Genomic DNA, 22,837 nt, shown 5'->3' on the forward strand with positions numbered 1-22,837 from the left:
CAGAGTGAGGGTGAAAAGCCGAAGTAGAGTGCCACACAAGAAGGCGCAGGATTTTACAGACGATCTGTTACATACACTATACAGATTCTTGACTCATATTCACTGCAGCACTCTTCCAGTAGCAATGGTTGTGAAAAAAATCAAATGCTACATAGGTAAATTTTGTTTCAAGGCACAAACTTTGAAAGTTTGTACTACAGTGTTAAAAATTGTTACGTTTTGAAAGAGTCGCGTTTCTATGGAGGCTGAGAATCTGTACACGTAACTAGCTAATCCCGCCATAGAATTGTAAATGATCTTGTCTGAATATATCATCATGCACATCTCAATTGGTTTATATTTGCCGCGTAGTAAAGTGTCAACACATCATGGAAATATTTAACAATAAGGAAATCCTTGTGGTTTCATTACTTCTCATGAAATAGAGATATCAAACTTCATAGTCGGCCATTTTGCTTTTCTGATCACTCAAAAAGTCTCAACTAGGGACCAAGTGAACCTACATATGAATTCTGAGAGAAATTTATACAGCACTTCTCACAAAATTGTGATAAGAAACTTTCACCGTTGAAATCCAAGATAGCCTTTTGTTGGCCATTTTTTTCTGATCTGTCCCAAAATCTAACAGATACAAAATGGGACAAAGATTTTTACAATGAAAGTTTCTTAACCTATTCTTGAGAAGTACATATGAGAGAGATCCACCCTGTACTTCTCAAGGAATAGCATAAGAAATTTTCATTGTAAAAATCCAAGATGGCCCCGTAACTACCATAGTGACTTTTTTATCAGTCCAAAAATCAAGAGAAAAACTAGGGACCAATAGGAACTTACTTATGTTTTTTTCTTAATTTTCGAGTTACACATTTTCCTTTTTGTTTTTTTGTATGTCATCTAAATATTTAGTAAGAAGAATGAATTGAGTTCATACAAATCATTACCCTCCTGAGTGATGTATCAAATGAAATTCGGTTGAAATTGACTTGATCATCTAAGAATACTAGCACTGGAAAGACAAATTTCTGCTTAATTTGCCATTTGGGGCCCTGCGTCCAGTTCCCTCGGCTCAAATCAACTGAGTGCATGAAATGAACGCCATCCATAGTAATATTTGGTTGAAAATGCTGAGGCATCAAGGAAAGACAATCATTCTAAATAAAAAATTTAAGGCAAATTCTCCTTTGGAGCCCTGTCCCCAGACCACCAAACCAGCTGTTCTCATTTTAGAAATGATCATCTATCCCTAATGATATTGGAGTTAAGTTAAGTTGAAGTATGCTGAGGTGTTGTAGAAGAGTAGTGTTTTAAAGCAAAATTTTAGTCAAGTAACAAATTTGAGCACCATTTCCCTGTCCTCAGGGATTGAATATCTTTTAGAATTGAAGAAATAATTGCCAACCAATTGTTTCTGAACAAACATGGTTGAATATTTTAAAGGAAATGCTCATGGCAGATGACAATAGAAGAAACACAGAGGCTATTGGTCACCTTGACTCTAAAATCATTAGGATTTTGTGTAAAGCAATGATTATTCCTGAAACACTCCATTATCGTCTCTAGTAGCCTAACGAGTGAACAAAGTTAACATTTGTGCCAATGTTTCTTCAGCCATTCATTCAGTTCACTTAGTTCAGTTAGTGTGACTTTCAGCAAAAAACAATAAGCTTGCCCTGTGTTATGATCACACTAAGTTCATTATCGACAAGTGCTATGAAATACTGTGAAAGCGTCTTTTTGTGTCACATGCGTCTTACGTGACATCAAGAAAACCAAGATCCTGACCCTGTGTATTTTTATTCATCCATTAAAAGACAATAAAAATTTACATAAAATGGACCCTTGTTACCTTGAAGGAAGGCCACTGGAATTAGCTAATCACATAAATTTATTTGAAGATTTCAACATACTTGACCCCTACAGCCTTGAAAGTAATAAGTCAACATGACATCATTCATATTATTTACAAAAATACCAGAAACAAGTTCACCCTAGCAGACTCTGGAACAAAGGACAATGAACTTTTATATAAATTAGCTATTCAGAAGAAAATGTATTAACATTTTTACACAATCAACCGTTCTTCAGCCTTGAAAGTGGGTTGAGGTCATTCCTTTGACAAACTTGATATATACAGCTCCAATATCAATAATAAATTTTGAGTTGATTAATGATATTAATACAGTTGACCTTTGTGACCTTGAAAGGTCAAAGTCACTAATTTGAACAAACTTGAAAGACTGTCTTCCTAACATGCTACACGCTGACAAATGAAAAATTACTGTAATGACTCGGACCAAATTGATGTGGTTGGAAAGAAAGAATACAAGAGAGTGATTTGCATCATAAAATATTTTCTAAAGAGAAAACATCAAAATTTCAAAACTACATATCAATAGTCACTGGGGTCTTAACAATATTTCTTCTTTCCCATAATAAATTAACAGAGAAATACACATTGCATGACATGAATACAAACGTGTTGATTACTTGGAAGTTATGTTTGTATTGACATGCCTTATAGTAAGGCAGCTATGGCTAATAGTATTTAACTGATTATTATCTGCCCTGACACAACGGCATCACACTGAACACAACATTGTCTTTGCTATCTCCTGCAGCAGATATCGAGGAAAACTTTGCTTTGGACATTTTCTTTCTTCCACAGGTCAATGGCTTTACAGAGAACTTCATCTGAAATTTAGGTTCAGAACTTTGTCTACAAGGTTTCTTAACAAACGGTTCAGGTTTATGAAAACATGATTGATCACTTTTTTTATTATCCTCTTCTGAACTTTCACTACAGAGTGATTTTCTATGGTTTTCCTGTTTTGTTTTCATGACATCCACTGAGTCGTCAACAAAATTTATGTAATCTGTTGTGGAGTTATCTCCCCTTCGTAGTGATGTACTTGTACCATCACTACTAGTGTCATCAAGGATGATCACATCTTCAACATCTGAGTTCTTTTCCTCTTTCAGATTAATAGGTGTGTTGTTTGTTGTCTCCTGATCAGAATTTGTTGATAAATGGCTACTACATGTATCTAAAGTAATAAGTGTTTTATTCCCTCTTGATTGTGTCTCTGAGCTAAAGCTGTTTCCTTTGCTCTTCTTGAAAAGCAATGGTCTATAACGTGGATGACTTCTATCTTTCTTCGTTACATCTTTTTGCATATCACTCACTGACAACCATTTATCCAGTAAGGTATTCTTTACTTGAGGTTGCCTATTTTCTAACTCTGTCTTCTGTTTTTTTGACAAAGGTGATATGCTGTAGTCATTATTTTTTAACATTTCTGAACCATTTTTCTCTCTGTTTTCATTATCGATATTTTCCAAAGTAACTGTTGTAAAACACACATCTTCATCACCGTCAGAAAACACAACTCCTCTAGCTTGGGATACTGATTTTTTTTTCTGTCTGGCTTTCAAAACCTTTGCATTTCTCCTTTTTCTTAAGTTGCCGTAGTTACTAGAAACATTGTACATCCATTTTTGTACGGATTCTGGAATATCAAGCACTATACCAATTCTATCCTTTTTATTCAAAAGATGTGAAAAACAACCCATGTTAGAGCGGTCAGAGATGTCTACACCAAAAGGTCCCCTTGAATTTGCCTTAACAATTGGGATAATTTTGTGTGGTTTCACCGTGGAAACAAATTTGTGTAATTCCTGAAAGGAGCTGTGATCAGAATACTGCACAGTAAATATGTTGGTCTTGTTGTTGCAACTGTTGAACCCCAAACCCTGATAGAGAGCTGTCGGAAGAATGGCTATTGTTGGAGTGACTTTGTTCCAAGTATCAATGTTTTTTTTGGATACTGCCTGAAATTTCACAACTCGTATTCTACAGCTCTCATCATCTACGACAAACACATTGGGCAGTTTGAGCAGGTTAACACGTTGCTCCATTGTAGCTGGGATGGATATCCACTCCTTACATTTCAGTGCGATGTTGGCCAACATGTCTTCTTTCCCAAGATTTCGCATTCCGACAACCACAGTATGATGAGGATGTGAGTTAATTATAGACAAAATTTCATTCAAAGCAATATCTCTAGATGGAAAAACACAATTGGGAGAACAGTAGGTATTATCCAAGTACAGGAGGTCAATGTCATTAAACAACGCTCTGTTTGATTGGCTCATCATATTGTCACAAAGACGAAAATCTCCTGTGTGTAATATCCGACCAAAATAGCCTTCAAATAAGTACATGACTGAACCAGGACAATGGTTAGCATCAAAAACTGTCACCAACATCTTCTCACAATCAACGTCGTCAAGGTCAAGGATATGTGAAGTACCGACTTCTAAAGGTCGTACAAGGGATTCCTCAATTCCATACAACTGAGTCAGGAGCTCTCCTGTCATTGGAGAACAATGAATAGTATGTCTCCATGATGATGAAAGGCCAACAATATGGTCACCATGAAGATGGGTAAGAAAAAAGAGTTTTGAGGAAGGACATTCTCTGATCTTCCAAAAGTCCACAGCAATGGGTGTGCCTTGGATAACTGTGCCATTCATGATCAGAATAAAGATCCATTTCTGTAGGGAATCTGATTCATCCGAGTGTTTGTCTTCATTTTGGATTACTATAAAAAAACAAAACAAAACTTTTTATTAGTCTGATATATTCATGTTGTAAATAACAGTGTATGAATTCCATTGACATTTAGCTAATTTCATACATCAAATTAATTCAAAGACCAAAGCAAATAAAAAGATGCATCAAGTGATATGTCGGCAAAACATTTAAACAAATAATTATAAATGACTTGATTAAATAATGATTTCCTTTATTTTCAAGCTGAGAGTGGTGAAGAATGTATTGGGCGATATTTAGGTTGTAAATAGCCTAAACATGCATTTTGTTTTTAACTGTCAAATGTTAACAAAAATAATTGTCACAAAGGTTAACAGAATTAATTCTTAGCTTTATATTAGGGCCTACAATTTATTTTGAAAATCAGTTATTTCCTTTTGGAGAAAACTGGTACATAAACACAGCAAGAATAACTGACTAGATTTTCTTTGCTGTAACTTTACATAGGTATATATAAACAGTCTAGTTTTCCTATTGTTCTCTCTATTATACTTATATATATATATACTTCCCTACATGAAAGATGCAATTCAGAGAGCTACTTTTGGCATGTTTAAATTCTTGAGGTCAATACATATTAATTAGTCTAAGCACGGTCCAAGAATTGAAGTTGCATAAAACTAGACGTTAAATTAAACCTTCTCTAGATCTGCCCCTTTACAAAGTCAGTAATGATCGATGTTAGTAGTCCACATTGGGATAGTCATTACATTACTGTTATCGAAACTTTCTAACGATAATTAAAGAGAGTGTCAGCATTACCAGGTGAATAACATTCAAGGCATTATGAAATTATGCTCATTTGAAAAACACATTTTCCCGGGCTGGAGAATTTCCGGTTTTCATTCCCACTTTTATAACACACATCGATCGCTGTTACGAGAATGTTTTATGCGAGAGGCTGTTACGTCTGACTAATTCAAACATCTGACTTACACGGTTGTCTTGTCAAGGAGAGCACGGTTGTGAATTATATAGCTGGGACACTGTTAGACTAAAGGGATGCTAGTGCATGAATGGGACGTATAATTTATCGAAGCAAGCCGTGAACATTTCAGCATAAGTCACAACTACAGAGTAGTAAGTATATATGGATTCGTCAAGTTTATCTCGTTGATAGGCGATTTTATAACTATTTCGCCTCATATTGACAACCATACCGCCCTGAAAAGCTATATCGCCCAAACCATTTCGCACGAAAAGGAAAAAGACCTCACATGTAAGTGCTTTAATGATGCACAATTGTACGCTCATGTAATTCCATGGTGATATATCAATTTCGTGTCAATAGATATGGCAATGAATATTATCACAGACTCCGAAAAATTCCAATTAAATATGAGTACAATTGATATAACAAACGACACAGGGATCTAACTCTTCTGTAATTGTTGCCAGAGTTCGATTTTCCTCAAGCCTCAATTGGCAATTTGATTTCATTGAACTTTGAAAATTTCGTTTTGGATTTCTACTTTGTTTAACTATGAAGAATGATTTTTGTCATAATATAATAAATAGCCCAAAGTCATTTGTGAATGATATGAAGTTGATATATAAATGCCAATCGAGTTTCTCAATGCCCTTTAAATAGTAAGGAATTGTCTGGCTTAAGCTTCATCATTTGAGAGGTAAAAGGGAACAAGCTAAACAATTATGTTTCTTTCTTTCTTTTCCTTTTTTTTTTTTTTTTTACAAATGTATACTCACACAAATAAATACATTGCACAAGGACATGGTGAATATTCTGCACAGTCTGTATGTGTATGGTGTTCCATTTACACAACAGGTCAAACCTGAAAAAAGATCCACAATATTAAAGCAATTCTCCTTCTTAGACTTTCTCAATGGGAATTCATAGAGGGACATCCATATTGGATTTTTGACCTACTTGAAAATGTTAAATATGACACTTTCAACCCTTGTCCAATATTATATACTTTGAAGACAGTGGTCATCTCTTTTACCAGTCAAAAGATTACAATTAACAATCCACAGAAATGGTAGAAGACTAAGAAACATAGCAACATAGATCTTTTCATAATATTGTGATAAGCACTAAATTCAAGCAAAAAATCAAATTGCAAAAATTTGCATTTGAGATTTCTGTTTTGTCAATGTATAAAGGCAGTATGATATAGGAAGTTCTCAATGGACAAAATGTAATAACTTTGAATTCAAATTTACAGACTTTTTAAACATTACTTGTAACAATAAAAAAAAGAAAAATTAGTTGATGGCAATGTTTGTACATGTACAACTGAATATTTACTTAATGTAAACATATCCTAGAAGTGTGTGAATGTATACACATACCTGTAAGCATTACACAAACTATTTATCCCATTGTTTTATTCAGAAAAAAATGTCACAATACTCCCAGCGCATGGGAAGACTTGCTGCCAGGATATTTGGTGATGTTACTAGACAAACAAATGCCAGGTCCAAAAAAGTGGAGAGGATGTTCAGAGATAAACCCTATCATTTACGTCCAGAGGTTGTTGACTACTATCCAAACTACAAAGTCATCAACAGGCTAGAATTCAAGCTTCGGGCATTTGGAATGTTCAGGTATGTAATAAGAAAACAAAAGTTTATATAATCATATGAATTTTTTTAAAGATAATTACTAAAATAGTAATTTTGAACTATACATGTACCTGCATTTGATACATTTATTCTGAAAGTAATTAAAGAAATCGGAATTGATCCTAGCATGATTGTTAAGGTCAGTCTTTCTTTGAAGTTGAGATGCTGCAATATTTACAAACCAAACAGAAGGCAATACTCAGATAATGATTAAATATTTACTTTTCATTTACCATCCTTTTTAACTTTTACTGTGCTGTATACCTATCAACAGCCCTGGTCTTGATTTTTATGCTCCCCAAAGCATATACATGTAGTCGCTGATTTTGTCTGTCAGTCCATCTTTCTGGCCTTTCGAGTCCAGAGCATAATCTTGCCCACAGTTAAGCAAGGATCATGAAACTTGGTGTGTACTCATACTGACATAGTTGATACTAAGACAATATGCATTGTATCAAATTCAGGACTTGCATTAAGTGTCCTTTGTTAAAATTTCATGTTAGGAGTACAACTTTGCTTGCATTTAAACAAGGATAATGAAACTTGAGGTAATCAATTGTCATACTAATAAGACAATATACCAATGTCAGGGCCTGAACTCCTCAATTATGAGTTATTGCCCTTTGTGAAAATTTTGTTTCCATTGAAGTTGTTTTGGAAAGCCTTCTTCAGTTTTACTGATACTCTTGTTTGTTTTTCCAGAGACCCCCACTTAAATGTTAAAAATGAATTTGAGAGGATGAGTTTTCTTGAGGGCAAAGTCAAACCAGAGAAAGGTAAAGGAAGACGGGCCACGCGCAGATAAGCAGATGTGTGATGAATGGACAGTAAATGAAGAAAACAAAACAAAAATGTTTGCAAAATGGAAAACTCTTGTTGTTTGAAGCATTTATTTATTATTTGAACACTTTTAAAAGCACCTTCGCTTGGAAATAATTTCAAGTTTGGTATGCCTATTGAAAAACACAGCAGTTAGAATCAGTTTTTGTATTGAGGTGAAATATGAATATGAAGCTTTTACCTTTTTTTTAAATCTTGAACCTTCTCTTATTCTGATATCATGCAACATATACCGATTCTTTTAAATTACTTATATGCAGTATACTGGTGTTCTATGGTGTTCTATTATGACTGCGATATATGACCTGAAGTTTTCTGTAAAATTAAGTTGAGTGCATTTACCAGAGCGAAAGTGATCTAATGTAACTGTTTGTGTATAACATTTGAGGATTAAATGAATGGTGAATATTACCGTATTTGTTTTTCTTGTATCCAAACAGCATAAAAAGTTGTAATTTCTTTGAGCATCATCTAGTTGATTAGCGATATGGTCCAATACGTCCTCAATATAATTATGTATCTTTTAATAGTTCACCAAAAAAATCTGATTTTGAGATTTTAAGATTGCCTTTCAGCCATGCTTGATAGCGCATCACTATTTATCAATTAAATTTGGAAACTGATACATTTTGATGAAAAAGAAACACATTAGCTATGAGGTCAAATTTTTTATGCTGGAGACTGACGGAAAACTGCTCATTTCCCAAAGAGGTTTTTAAATGATGATATAAAGAAAGATTCATAGGAGATCTTTAAAGCCCAACAATCGTCTATGAAAGAATCCTGCATTATCTAATATGCTGGTATGAAAACTAATCTGTCACTGTCCTTGGAGTTTGTGACCTTTTTGTATGATATATGATGTTGTCATTCTGCTTTCTTCAAAATGAAACACATTTATTTGTTTATTAGCATTACTTTGTAGTTAAATGTGTTTTTACCTGACAATATCTACATTAAACAAAGTTCGAAACAACCAGGAGTACTGGACTCTCCATATCTTCATAGTCTACATTGTATTCTTCACAAACATCTTTTCCTACTTAAGATGCTGGAATAAGGATCAAAACATCAGGCTTATTTGAGTTTTATTTCATCCAATCATCTACATAGAATATACAAATATTTTCATATTCTGTAATATAATTTTCAAAGTGCATCATAAGAAAATGTTCACATAGGATTTCCTATGTAAAACAAAACAAAATTTTCGGTTTTGAAAATCATACATACAATATGTATATGAGAAAAACATCATTTGGATCTTCATTCAAGGTGAAGACAATAAGACTACAGGTAGAGACATGAAAGAAAGTTAATTTTCAGTTCAAGATATTTTGGCGTTATCACAGATAAAATGTCTATAAGACATATGAATGCCAATTACCTCCCCCCCCCCCCCCCCCCCAACTTCCTATACAAACCTGAAGCTAAAATCTAATGAGCTGTAGAGGTTTCTGTTGTGTAATAGATATGAAACAAAACTATTGAGAAGTTCTCAACATATAGCATTGCTTAAATTTTTCACTGTGATGCGAATTACTACAACCGTATATGCCATTCCTTAAAATGGGAGGGGCATGAACATGAGTATATAAATATATACACATGTATGTATCGCATCACCTGACATAAGTGAGATAACTTTTTACAATATAGTAAGACATGATGTACAAATGCTAGAAGTCCTGTCTAATATTGATAGAAACCTGCCAAGTTTTTTTTTATCAAATTCATACATGCATAGAGCAGGGGCTTCTAATGAACTGCCGGTGATAAAACTGCAGAACATTCTCTCAGATATTTAACACAATGAATTGCAAAATATCAAAGTCAATCTGAGTAGAGTGGGTGTAAACTGATAGACGTTCATGTGTAGAGGACTTTCACTTTAATGTGCGTTATATACACCTGGTTTGATATAAAATATAAAGCATTAATGATACTCTTTATCAAGTTAATAATCACACATACATCTCATTATAAAAATAAATACCAGGCCCATTGTTGTCTTCAGTTACTAGTGCCACATAGCTATAAATCCCAGTTATAGTCACATTTGTAAAATGAGAATGTTTTAGCCATAAAGTCATTAATAATAGCAAAATAATTACAATCAATATTCAGGAATAAAGTTTGCTTTTGGAATTGGCGATATAGGTGGCAGCACTTTATGTCGATCTGATCCTGGCCGACCCCTTGAACCGGGTCGAGGGGCAGAAGGTGGTCTTGGTGCATTAAGTTCTTCTTGTTGACTGGTTTGAGATTTACCCCCCTTTTCTTCCTCCATAAATTCTAAAGGGTTCATGGTTTCCGTTGGTAACTGGGGACCTTTACCCCCACCATGAACTGAACCTTCTGGCGAACCTCCACCCATATCACCTGCTGAAGCCACTGATAACATGGAGTCTGAGCGTTCGTCACTGGAACTGTCCTCATCTGATTCAGCATGAGGTGGTTTCTGGACAGGGGCCGAGTATGACCTGCTGACCTCTCCGTCTCCTAAGCCCATCTGACCTTCCACTGTCTGAGGTGCTGTCTTCGGGTATCTGTAAATAATTATAACGGTGGTTTATAGAAACCTTTTTGCCACTAAATGGTCCTCTGCTAATTATGATACATTTCTATTGTAAGAAAAACTTTAAAAACAATTAACAATTAATATTTGGAAAAGAAAAAGACTTTATATATATCAAAAAGTAAATGTAGGACGTGGATGTATGATGAGATCGCTATTTGTGAAACGCAACCAAGTAATACACCATATACATAATTGGAGAATATCCAAGCAGTCGAAATTCTGACTCAAAGTAAACAACAAGTTACATTAAAATGACAGTAGTCAGACAGAAAAGTGACCACAGTTGACAAGTTTGAAGGGAAAATCATATCAGCCGTGTATATTTTTGCAATTGGAAACTGATGGGTTTCTAACACAACTTAAGCATTGTATTATAATAAGACCTGTTTTTGCCAATTTTATAACAGCATGACAGTACATGATTATAGTTTGCTGTATATTCAATCCTAACTGAAAGGTTTGACATAGAAGCATCGGACAGAAGCACTATACACTGTACTGACTGTGTAACTATCTGCTCAAACAGTGGTGGTATGTAGCCTGAAACTGCATCTCTGGCAGCACTGTGTCTTCTTCTCCATGATGCCTCTTCCTGTAATTAACACAATAAAATCTATGAAGGGAATTTTTTTTTTCTTTATCTAATTATGATTACCAGTAATACAACGTTTAAAAAAGTAAATTTTGTTTCAAATCTGCAAATTTTCATGAAATATGCAAAAAAAATTCTGCAATAAAACAATGAAACATTAATATTAATGTATCTTTAACATTAATTGAAATGGAATTCTCAAATTTGAATATCTGATTAAAACTTTGCTATGTTAAATCAACAACAATTTTTTTGGAATACCATGAATGTATGGAAAATGCTCAAGAATAAAAATCAAGAAAAATAATATGTGCATTTCATCTCTATGAAACAAGCATACCAGCATGCCTCTGCCTGACTGAACAGGTGACTGAGTAGCTTTGGCTCGCGTGTAAGCCTGAGACATTCCAGCGCTATCTGCGATACTTGGTTTTGACCATGTCCTTGTTCCTATTTGTGTAGTTCCATGGACGTCAGTCTCTACGTGTGTTTCAGCGTCACCGTCCACAGAACCTGCGGGTGACCTGTTGAGACTGATTCCTAAATAGTCCATCACCAGACGACGCAAACGTTTGTACGCGACCTGGATGTCATCTGAACAGAAAAACATGACATGTTCTTTCTCTTTATCATAATTTTTAAAGGCAAAGTTACACTTAGTGTACAATATTATATTTCATAATCAAGAGGCCCATACTGACCTCACCTATAAAAGCTGTCGTTTTTGTCATTGAAACATGTAATAAAAAATTATCTGAACTACATGTACATTGCAAATGTAAACCAAGTTTAAATTATGCCCAAAAATGTCATGTAAATTAATTTGAATAAACTTATCCCCACCTTGGGGGAAACGTCAGATCATTGGGTCATAGAATACACATTTTTATAAGCACCAAAGATCCTTCCATCACAGACTAATTTATTCTACCATATCTGTGTCTTGAGAAGATTTTTGAAATTTCAGTCAATTGGACCCCTTTTGGCAGGCACCTCCCCTCAGGTCCTTGGGATTCAGCCTTGGCCAATATGTGCATACCATCAAAGTACCATATGCTTATAATTCTTACAAAGTCCAAATTATTTGGCATTGAAATGAACGATGCTGAAAATGTATTTTTCCTATATTAATTATAATGAACTCCTCCCCCCTTCCCTCCCCAGGAATGAATGTGAGACTCTGGAGTTAGCCATGGTCAGTATGTAAATGTACTAGTGTAAATCTTGATGTGACCCCTATATGGTCCCGTCCCATAGTCTCTGGAGACTACAGGTGGGGTTCATAATTGTCATAACATCAAAACCTCATCCCATGGTTAAAATACAAATGAAGTTCCAATTGAATATGAACAAAATATACCCAATAATATCATTTTCCTATATAAACTACAGTAAACTTTACCCTCACCAATGGGCAAACCTGGATCTGTGGGTTGAGTACATTATTATTATCAAATTTGGTTAATCTTTGAAGAAGGAAGGTTCCTGCAAAATTAGTTCAGGGGTTTTGGAGAAGTTGAAAATGTTGCATAATGATATACAGTTTGTTTCAGGAAACCTAGGAAAATTTGGTAATGCAGATCATGTACCAAAAATACTTAAATAATTCCAGTACATATATGCTCAGTCAACTTGAACTATATCATTATATTACTAAACTGACTGAATTAGAGAATAGACATAACAAATGATAGAAATAGTTCCAGTATCTAATGAACTTCATGATTATCAACAACAGAACTTACCACTATCGATCATCATATCAAAAAATCCTGGGTGATCTTGGTTGTATCCAGCATATAGATCGGCCCGGGAAAGTGTGTGTTCTATCTGACCCTCTGTGTAGGTTGCTTTGTCTCGCAGGCGTTTCTCATGACAGTCTCGACCCAGCGGCATGATCAGTACATAGCGTGGCTCAAAATAGGTGTTCTTAACCGTCAGCACTCCCTGTCAGCAAATTTGATTAAATCAGCTTGTATTTTATTGGGTTACTTTTAAGATTTTTTTCTCAATGGCTCAAAATTTCATGGTTGAGAAACGGATTTACTGACTTACTGAAACTGATTATGGTTCTCTTTATCAATTTTCTTTTTCTGTTTTGCAACTTTATTAAATCCTCAAAAATTGTGAAAAAAAACACTCCTCCAAAATAACAACCTTTATGATATATTTATCTGATGTGTTGTGTTGTAATTGTGTATAGCAGAGTGGAAAAGCCATTAGCATGGCCTTAATTACCTCCAGTTCCATATGCACTACACAGGCAAGCCCCTCCCTGGCCACACTCTCAATAGACTCCATCTGCAGACCATACCAATCTCCATGGTATTGGTATGTCTGGATAAACTGGCCCTGTGAGAAAAAAAGATAAATCTTCTAATTTATCGGCTTAATTCTATCTGTATTCTATCTTTTCTTGTTTATTGGTTGTTAAGAAATACAGGAAATCGATATACTTCCAGTAAACTCCAACAGTCATGAAAGGGACAGTCATGGTCTTATCTGAATGTCTAAAATTTGTTGATTTAAAGGATCAATAAGCATTAAAATGATCGTTTGATTGATATGAAATACACCAATACAATTAAGTATGCCTCAGATGATTTTCTAAGAGTCTTGATTATCTGCTGGGAATGAAGATGGATGGATCAGCTGGGATTGGCAGCTGATGGATTATCTACTGGGAAGTGAGGCTGATGGATTATCTACTTGGAAGTGAGACTGATGGATTATCTACTGGGAAGTGAGGCTGATGGATTATCTACTGGGAAGTGAGGCTGATGGATTATCTACTGGAAAGTGAGGCTGATGGATTATCTACTGGGAAGTGAGGCTGATGGATTATCTATTGGGAAGTGAGGCTGATGGATTATCTACTGGAAAGTGAGGCTGATGGATTATCTACTGGGAAGTGAGACTGATGGATTATCTACTGGGAAGTGAGACTGATGGATTATCTACTGGGAAGTGAGACTGATGGATTATCTACTGGGAAGTGAGGCTGATGGATTATCTACTGGGAAGTGAGGCTGATGGATTATCCACTGGGAAGTAAGACTGATGGATTATCTACTGGGAAGTGAGACTGATGGGTTATCTACTGGAAAGTAAGGCTGATGGATTATCTACTGGGAAGTGAGGCTGATGGATTATCTACTGGGAAGTGAGACTGATGGATTATCTACTGGAAAGTAAGGCTGATGGATTATCTACTGGGAAGTGAGGCTGATGGATTATCTACTGGGAAGTGAGGCTGATGGATTTATTAATATTTACAGGGAATCTATGCTGTTGGTTTGTCTTCTAAAATTCAAAGCTGATTAAGTATCAAGACTGATGGACTGAGTTGAGGCTACTGAGAATTATTGAGTCAGAAATGTACCTTATAACAGTAACAATGAGAGTGTGTTTAAGTGTTTACCATTTTGATATCCATTTCAAATTTTTCCAGAGTCACGAAATGGTAGTCGACCCCGTCTGTCTCATCTGGCTGCATCTTTCGTGTTGTGTGAGAAACTCTACATAAGAAAAAAAAATTAAATTCCATCAAACAGCAGTTCCTCCCATAACAATGAGTTTTCTGTATATCTTATTGTCACATTATCAAAGATAATTCATAAGTCAAGATTAACATATTTCATTCTTTAAGAATATGGTACATTGAGCAATATATGTATCACTGGCCGATTTTGATTTCCTGCAGACACAGTTCCACATGAACTACAATATGTTGTCTTTTCAAGAATTTTTTTTTATTAATAATTCAACTTTTGTCATTGTACATACACCTACTACTATATGTAATTGTAAATTTCAAAATTTGTTTATAACAGGAAAACTATGATTGCATATGCAATTATGTTAAAAAATGGCTGCTGTTGTTTCCAGATAACAAAGTTTTGACCTGGCTTAAAAGCAACAACTACTTGTCAGCATTTTATTGCCAATTTTCAGTTCAATGGAAGGTCAGATGACCTGAAAAGTCATCGAGACTATGTGTATTTATTGTATGTAAAAAGACTATATATCCAAATTTGTTAAAGAAAAAAAAATAGATAAAAATGAAAAATACATGTACATGACTATATATGTTAAGTACAGTAATTGGAGATATTTTACATGGTACCCAAATAACTTTATTTTTACTCACGCATATCCGAAATAATCTGAGAACTCATCCACCAACTTCATGGCAAGGTCCTTCTTGCCAGATCCCTGGGGCCCAACCAGGACTAGCATAGGGTATGGAGTCTCAATACTGGGCAGAGTGCTGGAAAAAAAATGCAATGCATCTCTATATTACACAAACTGAAAAATGATAACAACTTGAAATCAAAAGATTTCTTTTTGAATTTCAAGCATGGACAATTTTACAGATATCCTAGCTGTTTTGAAGTTTAATGAATAGACAGTGATTTTGAGTGAAACAATGCTCATTAAACTTTAATCACTTTTGGCTGTTCCTAACATTTTCCACAACAGATCAACTTTGCAAAGGTGTTCAATATAAGTATCTCATTTTCCAACTAGCTTAGTGGGTATTGCTTAACTACTGACAAACTTTGGTGTAATGTATATACACATAGAGATGGGTGATCAGAGATGAAAACCATTAGAGAATTAAAATAAAAAGAGAGCTTATTGTATTGAATACCCTTGGATTGGGAAGTTGCATTCAGCAAGGCAGGCAATTAATATTTTTACACAAAAAATTGTTTAAGAACGATAACTATGCATTAAAAGAAATCAAATGTTTGTGATTTAGAATGTCTTCAAGAAACATTGAAAATATTAATGAATAAATAGGGATTCCTAAATTTGGTTTTGTTTGATTACAATGAACAGCTGTTATTTCTGTGTAGTCAGAAAATCAGACATCCTCAGCCCAAGAGAACTGCAAGTTCCCAAATGCCAGTTATTAATAACAAGCAGAGCTATTGTCTTGTGAATAATATTTGTCCTCAATTAGCCCAGGGGTAAAAGTATTAATTATGATGGGACGAGGCAAAACATATCGGTTAATAATTGGACTAACTAGTAATATGTAGGATGGGTTTATTACCAGAGAGAAAAATTTGGTATTTGTGATTCTTAACAAGGACTTACCTGTCGAGGACTCTGCTAAGCTGTAGGAAGGAATAAACAACATGCATGATATGGTCCCTGGCTGCAATCACCTCTAGTGGGGGATTAAACATGTTTACTGACGCGACCTGAAAGGTAGGAAAATCCGTAACATAGCAAACTTCGAGGGTAAATCATCATTATAACATGTACAGTTATATCATGCCATATATGGTGCTGACATACCAGTAACAGACAATGTACACTGAATTTTAAAGGATTTTAAATGTATGCTTGTAAATATCACTTCAAATGGAAACAAAAAATTCTTCCAGTAGATCATAAAAACTTTCACCAAAACTTAAATTGTATGTACACTGCTTAAAAAAAGAAAAAAAGCTAATAAGTGTACACTACTTATAAAAGTGTACACTACTTCTTATGAAAGTGTACACTACTTTTTATGAAAGTGTACACTACTTCTTATAAAAGTGTACACTACTTCTTATAAAAGTGTACACTACTTATAAAAGTGTACACTACTTATGAAAGTGTACACTACTTCTTATAAAAGTGCACACTACTTATAAAAGTGTACACTACTTATGAAAGTGTACACTACTTATGAAAGTGTACACTACTTCTTATAAAAGTGTACACTACTTCTTATAAAAGTGTACACTACTTCTAAATGTGTACACTACTTCTTATAGATACTTTCTTTCTTGCCCCCCACCCTCCTCTCATCTGAAATACTGATGGATCATGGAGGTCAGTGGTGTTGTTGTTTTGTTACCTTTTCTTCTGCCTCCACTCGGTGACGATCAAGTTCATTCAATCTTTGCATCCTATAGAGTATGGACAGTCGATAGTCGGGGAGTTCCTGGATTGGGTTCCTTAGTAAATTCAACACACGCAACATCTCCAAGTCTTGTATGTACTTAACTTCTGAAATATCTATCACCTATTGCACAATAAAAATAACAGAAAAGAAAATCAAAAGCTGGAGAAAACTATCATGAACCCAGTCAACCAACTGCAACAACAATAGGTCTAACTTAAGATTGAATTTTCATTCATTGATGTTTTGATAATAATTCTTACATTGACTGAATAAATCTTTCTATTTACATTCATGATGGTATACAACATATTTCCAAACAATTTTAAAATAAACTTTATCAATCCAATCTCTAAAAGACCTTGCATTAATTATCAACTGATAATAAGTTTACAAGAACATGCAAATCTCATGCATTTGGTATAAAATAAAATTGAAATATCAAATTATCAGTTTTGTATTGCAATGGAGTACACTATATATTGATTTTAGAATTCGATTTTTTTTTCCAAACTAGTTTTTATCTGACCTCATTGTCCTCAAGGTCGATGGATTCCAAAAGGTCATGCTCCTGTAATCCCTTCATGCTTCGGATATTGTTTCCAGAAAAGTTCACTCTCTGTTATCAGAAAAAAATTTATTACACATGATAATAAAGTATGATATATAAGATAAATATTACAAATAAAGAAATATTTACCAATTTATGCTATCATAATATTCTGAAAGTCAAAGTCATGCTAAATACTATCAAACAAGAATTTTAAGAAACTTTACGGTTACAAAAAATAATCTTCAATTGTATAAAGTTTTTCCAAAATAGGCCCATATCTCTAGTTATTATTAGCCTTTCTGTATTGTTTAACTTACAATCAAAAAAAGCTCTGTAGAAAAGCCAAAGACCTATTTTATAACCTTATCATACTATCACTCCACTTTATGAACTGTTACTGCCTACATGTTTAAATAAGTAATAAACATTCATTTTTTTTTAATTTAAATTTAAAACAATTACAAACTGAATGTCAAAATTTTCATTCTTACCTGTAATTTCTTCAAAGTTTCTAAATTTTCAATCCTTTTAATCTGATTATGGCACTGAAAATTAAAACAGGTAAAATGCAGACATGATCTGTCTATACTATACTATCATATAATATACATTGTATAGCAGCATCTTACACTAAATATGTACATATGAGTAACATTTAGCAAAATAAATCTCTTTTCTTCATTTTTTATCATGCCTAAAGTTCTTGTAATACTGGTGTTAACAAAAATTGAAATTCTAGTTCACAGGAATGTAATACTAACTGCTGAAAAGTTTTATTTGACAGAATGTTCTTTCCAAATTAATTCAACATATGCTGTTTCGACTGAATTTCTCTACACTTGAATACTTACCAGATCTAGATGTTGTATTGGTAAGTTATTCAGTCCCTGTATTCTGGAGATTTTATTGTGGGCTAACTGTAGAGTGTTTAGTCGCTGACAGTTCTCAAGACCACCTATTTCAGAGATTTGGTTGTCTATGGTGCGGTCAAGGCTTATTGGCCAAATTTACATATCAGATTATATCACCTTCATTATGAAAACGTGAAAAAGAAATCCAGGTATTCTGCATCTAGATTTCTTTATCTTTCGGGCTAAAATTCTTTCTTCTGCACGTAATTAAAAATTAAGTCCTGGTGTCCTTTGTTTGCTTTTCTAAATTTTTGGTCAAAAAGAGCAAACATGTGATTTCTTAAAAGGTCATTACATACATGAGTAGTGTGTACATAAAATGAAATTTTGAAAAAATGACAAGCACATACAAGTTTACAATTCAGTGGTAATTTTTACAATTCTATAAAGACTTGGTCCATTACGCTTGAATAAAATTGAAGAATCAATGTAGACAATATAAAGGATACGGTTTAGGTTGAGTTTCATCAGATAGTGATGCTGTGACAGATCTGACATTTCTGTGATCTCATTGTAGGAAAGGTCTACGTCCTTTAGGTTTTTTGGTGGCTCAAAGTCAAGGAGGCGATTAATCTTATTATGGGAGACGTCTAGGATCAAAAGGTACTTCAAGTGACTCAGAGGACTGAGATCTGAAATTCAAAAATAAATTCTTGACCAATTATTACCAATTCAAGAATATTTGTTTAAGTGTAAAACAATGTACCCGGTATGCTATTAAAATGCATGTACAATACTTTCTCTCCTCAAGCCCACATGACCCCTCTCTACCCTCCTCTATCTCTAATAATTGTTAAAAATTAAGTCTGAGCCAATTTAAAAAACCCTTTATGGTACAATAACGACATTCAAGTGGGCAATAGATATGTCTTCTATCCAGTATGGCTTAATGCTGGTATATATACCATCAATGACCTAATTAAAAATTCTGATCATCTGACATTTTTCTCCTTTGATGAGTTTCGTCATAAATCTTTAATCAATACAAACTATTTACAGTATTGTGGCTTGATTACAGCCATCAAGTGTTTCTTGAGAAAACATGACTTCCATCCATTAGGACTCTTTCAGCCTTTTATACCACTTCTATTTGAATTTTTTTATAAAAGTAAAAAAGGTGCCAAAGATTTCTACAGTTCTATTATTAAACCGTCACCAACCCCTACAGGTATTCGAAAATTTCTTAATGAACTGAACATAATAAAGGCTTTTATTAAAATGTGAATTTCAAGAATTTTTTCTGCTTACAAGTATTAGAAAAAGGTGATACATGATGGACTGAATATCAAACATTTAACATTTGCATTATACTGTTACCTGTTATTTCATTGTAGGGAAGCTCCACTTTTTGAAGATGGACGAACATTTCCATGATCGCAATATCTTTGAGACTGAATCCCTGCAAGAAGAATTTTTCTACATTATAAATGCCTATTTTTAAAATTTATACCATTTTATTTTTGTTTTGTTTTGTTTGTTTTAACAAAAATACTAATCATGCTTTCTAGCAGATACATGTTACTGTTATATTTCATGGATGTTGACTTTAACAATTTGGAGATGAGAGAAGAGTACCTTGGGAAAACACATGCAGTCAGACAGGTGACCCAATATTTTTTCATCTCCATTTGGGAATCAAACCATGAACTCTGGGTGTCTAGGTTAAAGTGTATTACCACTATGCCTTTTACCATCCCAAGTTTAATGTGCAAGCTATACTTGGGATAGGCAACAAAAATTTTAATAGGGGCAAAAAAACCTTTCCCATTGAGGCAGAAAAAACAATGTTACAAGCAAGTAAATTTCAACTGTTTCAACAATATTATTCAACTACAGATATCCATTTTCTTAATTAATCTAACATCACACAGAATATTTGTAATGCTCTTTTGCCTAAAAAAAGGGAAAAAAAGCATCAATTACAAATTAAAGCAATCATAAATATTAACAGTAATGTGACACCGTACTGCTCTGGTGTCTTATTATACACAATACAAATTAGAATAATACAAAATAGGTAAAAAAAAAAAAAAAAAATCACAAACTAACTAAAATCTATCTGTGTTAACAAGCCTTTGTTGATATTTACCGGCACAGTCACATGAAGATAAACTTGCATGGATCCATCAGCTGATCGTCCCAAGTTAGACAGACCTCGACCAATGGTCTCTTCATCCAGGATCCCACCAGGGGATAGCTGCAAACGTTCACAGGAGAAATAGACTCATATCACAAGTACCTGCAGTCATCTGCACTATAACATGTGTTTGTTGGAGTTCTAGTCATTTCGCTACCGATTTGTTTCTTTTGCTACTTTGGTACTTACTAAAGTGGTTTTGGTGCTTGCAAAATGGTTTACACTGAGCTAGAGTGTTATTTTCAGTGAACAGTTTATCAGTAACGGAATGAGCAATATTTATAAATGACAACACATCTTAAAAACCTAATTAAAAACATTAACCAAAACAATCTGGTACCGAAACCACTTGGCCCCGTTTGTTGATTATACATGCATGTCCCAGCCGTGGTCTATAGGTAAAGAACCACATTGTGTACGTATGTTGCGTTTGTTCATGTCTTTCTACCTTTATCAAAGTATCTTAAATGCTATATGTTGGCTGTGAAACCTCGAGGAACCTCAGTCTAGAGTCTGGGCTGTCCTACTGTATGTTTACATTAACTGAAGTCACTCTTTTGAACGGCGTGTCAGACATTTCTGAATGTTTCCACATTAAGATTAAAACACACCATTATGACAAATGTGTCAAGTAAGCAATTGAATTCGTTTCAAAACAATACCTGTTATGTACTATATTATTCTTTTTCATGTAAGTTTAGAACATTTTAACGTATTCTGTCCCTTACCTCGATATTTTCTTCATCAACTTCATCATCCGCATCGTCTAACTCGTAAATACCTTCCTCTCTATCAATGACATCTGAATTATTTATTTCATTTTCCAGGGTTAGAATATTTGCATCATAATTCAGCACGTGAGTTTCGCCTCCTACATGCACAACATTACCGTCGATCACCGGAGAAGAGTGAACAGTGCTATTACCTTCCGCCATATTTGTTTCCTTTCGCCTAGAAACAAACAGCGCCGCAGCAAATAGATGTACAGTGATATGCTAGAGTAATATTCCATTAAAGGGATAATGTAAGATATTAACATATTTCAAATATTTAAAAAATGTAATATACTTAATATAGCCATAGTTAATCTAGGAATTATTATAAATATATAATGAATTCGTTTTTCGCATTATGTAAATTTCAGCGAGGTGATATCCTCGTATAGTATTTTGCACGTCAGAGCTTTAAGGTTCCTTGGGCGTATCTAGGTCTCTAAAATGCCTGTATGTTTATCTTATGCTCCTTGTTAGTGACATTCATCACATGGCTCATTCTACAAGATAGAGTCATACCATTTGTTTGCTCCGCGAAGGGATATATAATCTTATGCTCCTTGTTAGTGACATTCATCACGAAAAATATAAAAAGTATCGACATGAAACTTCATAGGTAGATAGATCTCGATAAGTGTTGTGTACAAAAACCATAACTCACTTTTGCTTCACTTAGGAGTTAATCACGATCCTTTCTTATTTGTCATACTTAAATTTTTCTTAAGCATCACTCAAAAAACTATAAATAGTTTCGGAGAGCATTCATCAATTTCATTGATACTCTTATCTAAAAACGAAACAATGGCAAGTGCAATCAATGATTGCCAAACTCACCAGCCGCAGCCATTGCATAATATGTATGTGCACATTTCCTCATATTTGCTTAGTTATTCTACATAAAAAATATTATGAAACAACTCTCCCTGTAAACTTTCCCTGTAAAGAAAGATGACGGTACAATCAAAGTATTGGTCTATAGGGAAAGGACGCACACTGGCCAATACCTCAACTTCCGATCGCACCACCCCTTACACCAGAAGCCAGGCGTTGTGTACGAAACGTGGTCAACAGATGTGAAACGATTGTTACAGAATACCAAGACAAGAAGAAAAAACAAAATCACATCCATAGCACCACGAAAACATGTGAGCACCCAGATTGGGCAACCCAGAAAGTTGAAAAAGAATTGATTAAAAAAAAAACAAACAAAACAAAACAAAAGACGGAACACATGTAGTCACCCTTTACATCTAAGGTCTGTTAGAAACCATTCAGATTCTTGGTCATAGCATTGCAACGGCCATGATTAATCACAAGACTATCCGAACACCCAAAGAGATCGTCTCT

General features: G+C 34.3%; 3 protein-coding genes across 3 annotated transcripts; 1 reads left to right on the forward strand and 2 right to left on the reverse strand.

The window, feature by feature from the left end:
• Positions 1 to 2,392: 2,392 nt before the first annotated feature.
• On the reverse strand, positions 2,393 to 5,458 carry LOC132559980 (5' exonuclease Apollo-like). The gene is made up of 2 exons (XM_060224625.1): positions 5,375 to 5,458; positions 2,393 to 4,601 (listed from the first exon to the last, which is right to left on the reverse strand). Exon 2 carries the CDS (start codon positions 4,531 to 4,533, stop codon positions 2,557 to 2,559), a length of 1,977 nt encoding a protein of 658 aa, XP_060080608.1. The 5' UTR covers positions 4,534 to 4,601; positions 5,375 to 5,458; the 3' UTR covers positions 2,393 to 2,556.
• A 100-nt stretch (positions 5,459 to 5,558) lies between these two features.
• On the forward strand, positions 5,559 to 8,446 carry LOC132559973 (small ribosomal subunit protein mS33-like). The gene is made up of 3 exons (XM_060224617.1): positions 5,559 to 5,692; positions 6,969 to 7,180; positions 7,901 to 8,446. The coding sequence occupies exons 2-3, from the start codon at positions 6,975 to 6,977 to the stop codon at positions 8,001 to 8,003; spliced, it is 309 nt and encodes a 102-aa protein (XP_060080600.1). The 5' UTR covers positions 5,559 to 5,692; positions 6,969 to 6,974; the 3' UTR covers positions 8,004 to 8,446.
• A 1,679-nt stretch (positions 8,447 to 10,125) lies between these two features.
• Positions 10,126 to 21,652, reverse strand: LOC132559982 (leucine-rich repeat and guanylate kinase domain-containing protein-like). The gene is made up of 16 exons (XM_060224628.1): positions 21,446 to 21,652; positions 20,670 to 20,777; positions 19,898 to 19,979; positions 19,030 to 19,212; positions 18,521 to 18,645; positions 18,161 to 18,214; positions 17,646 to 17,735; positions 17,072 to 17,239; positions 16,318 to 16,424; positions 15,362 to 15,481; positions 14,633 to 14,729; positions 13,450 to 13,563; positions 12,957 to 13,158; positions 11,552 to 11,805; positions 11,123 to 11,211; positions 10,126 to 10,587 (listed from the first exon to the last, which is right to left on the reverse strand). The coding sequence occupies exons 1-16, from the start codon at positions 21,650 to 21,652 to the stop codon at positions 10,155 to 10,157; spliced, it is 2,433 nt and encodes an 810-aa protein (XP_060080611.1). The 3' UTR covers positions 10,126 to 10,154.
• Positions 21,653 to 22,837: the final 1,185 nt, after the last annotated feature.

This window comes from Ylistrum balloti, unplaced genomic scaffold, assembly GCF_031769215.1.
Source record: "Ylistrum balloti isolate Yb309-2 unplaced genomic scaffold, AGI_CSIRO_Ybal_v1 Utg371000, whole genome shotgun sequence".
Classification (NCBI taxonomy): Eukaryota; Metazoa; Mollusca; class Bivalvia; order Pectinida; family Pectinidae; genus Ylistrum; species Ylistrum balloti.

Excerpts from the sequence above, each read along its gene's own strand:
- LOC132559980 (XM_060224625.1), bottom strand. The coding sequence starts at position 4,533 with ATGAATGGCACAGTTATCCAAGGCACACCCATTGCTGTGGACTTTTGG.
- LOC132559973 (XM_060224617.1), top strand. The coding sequence starts at position 6,975 with ATGTCACAATACTCCCAGCGCATGGGAAGACTTGCTGCCAGGATATTT. Across the intron at positions 7,181-7,900 it reads CGGGCATTTGGAATGTTCAG|AGACCCCCACTTAAATGTTA; the intron begins GTATGTAATAAG and ends TTGTTTTTCCAG.
- LOC132559982 (XM_060224628.1), bottom strand. The coding sequence starts at position 21,652 with ATGGCGGAAGGTAATAGCACTGTTCACTCTTCTCCGGTGATCGACGGT. Across the intron at positions 15,482-16,317 it reads CTTAGCAGAGTCCTCGACAG|CACTCTGCCCAGTATTGAGA; the intron begins GTAAGTCCTTGT and ends TTTTTTTTCCAG. Across the intron at positions 11,806-12,956 it reads TGATATGATGATCGATAGTG|ATGACATCCAGGTCGCGTAC; the intron begins GTAAGTTCTGTT and ends TTTTCTGTTCAG.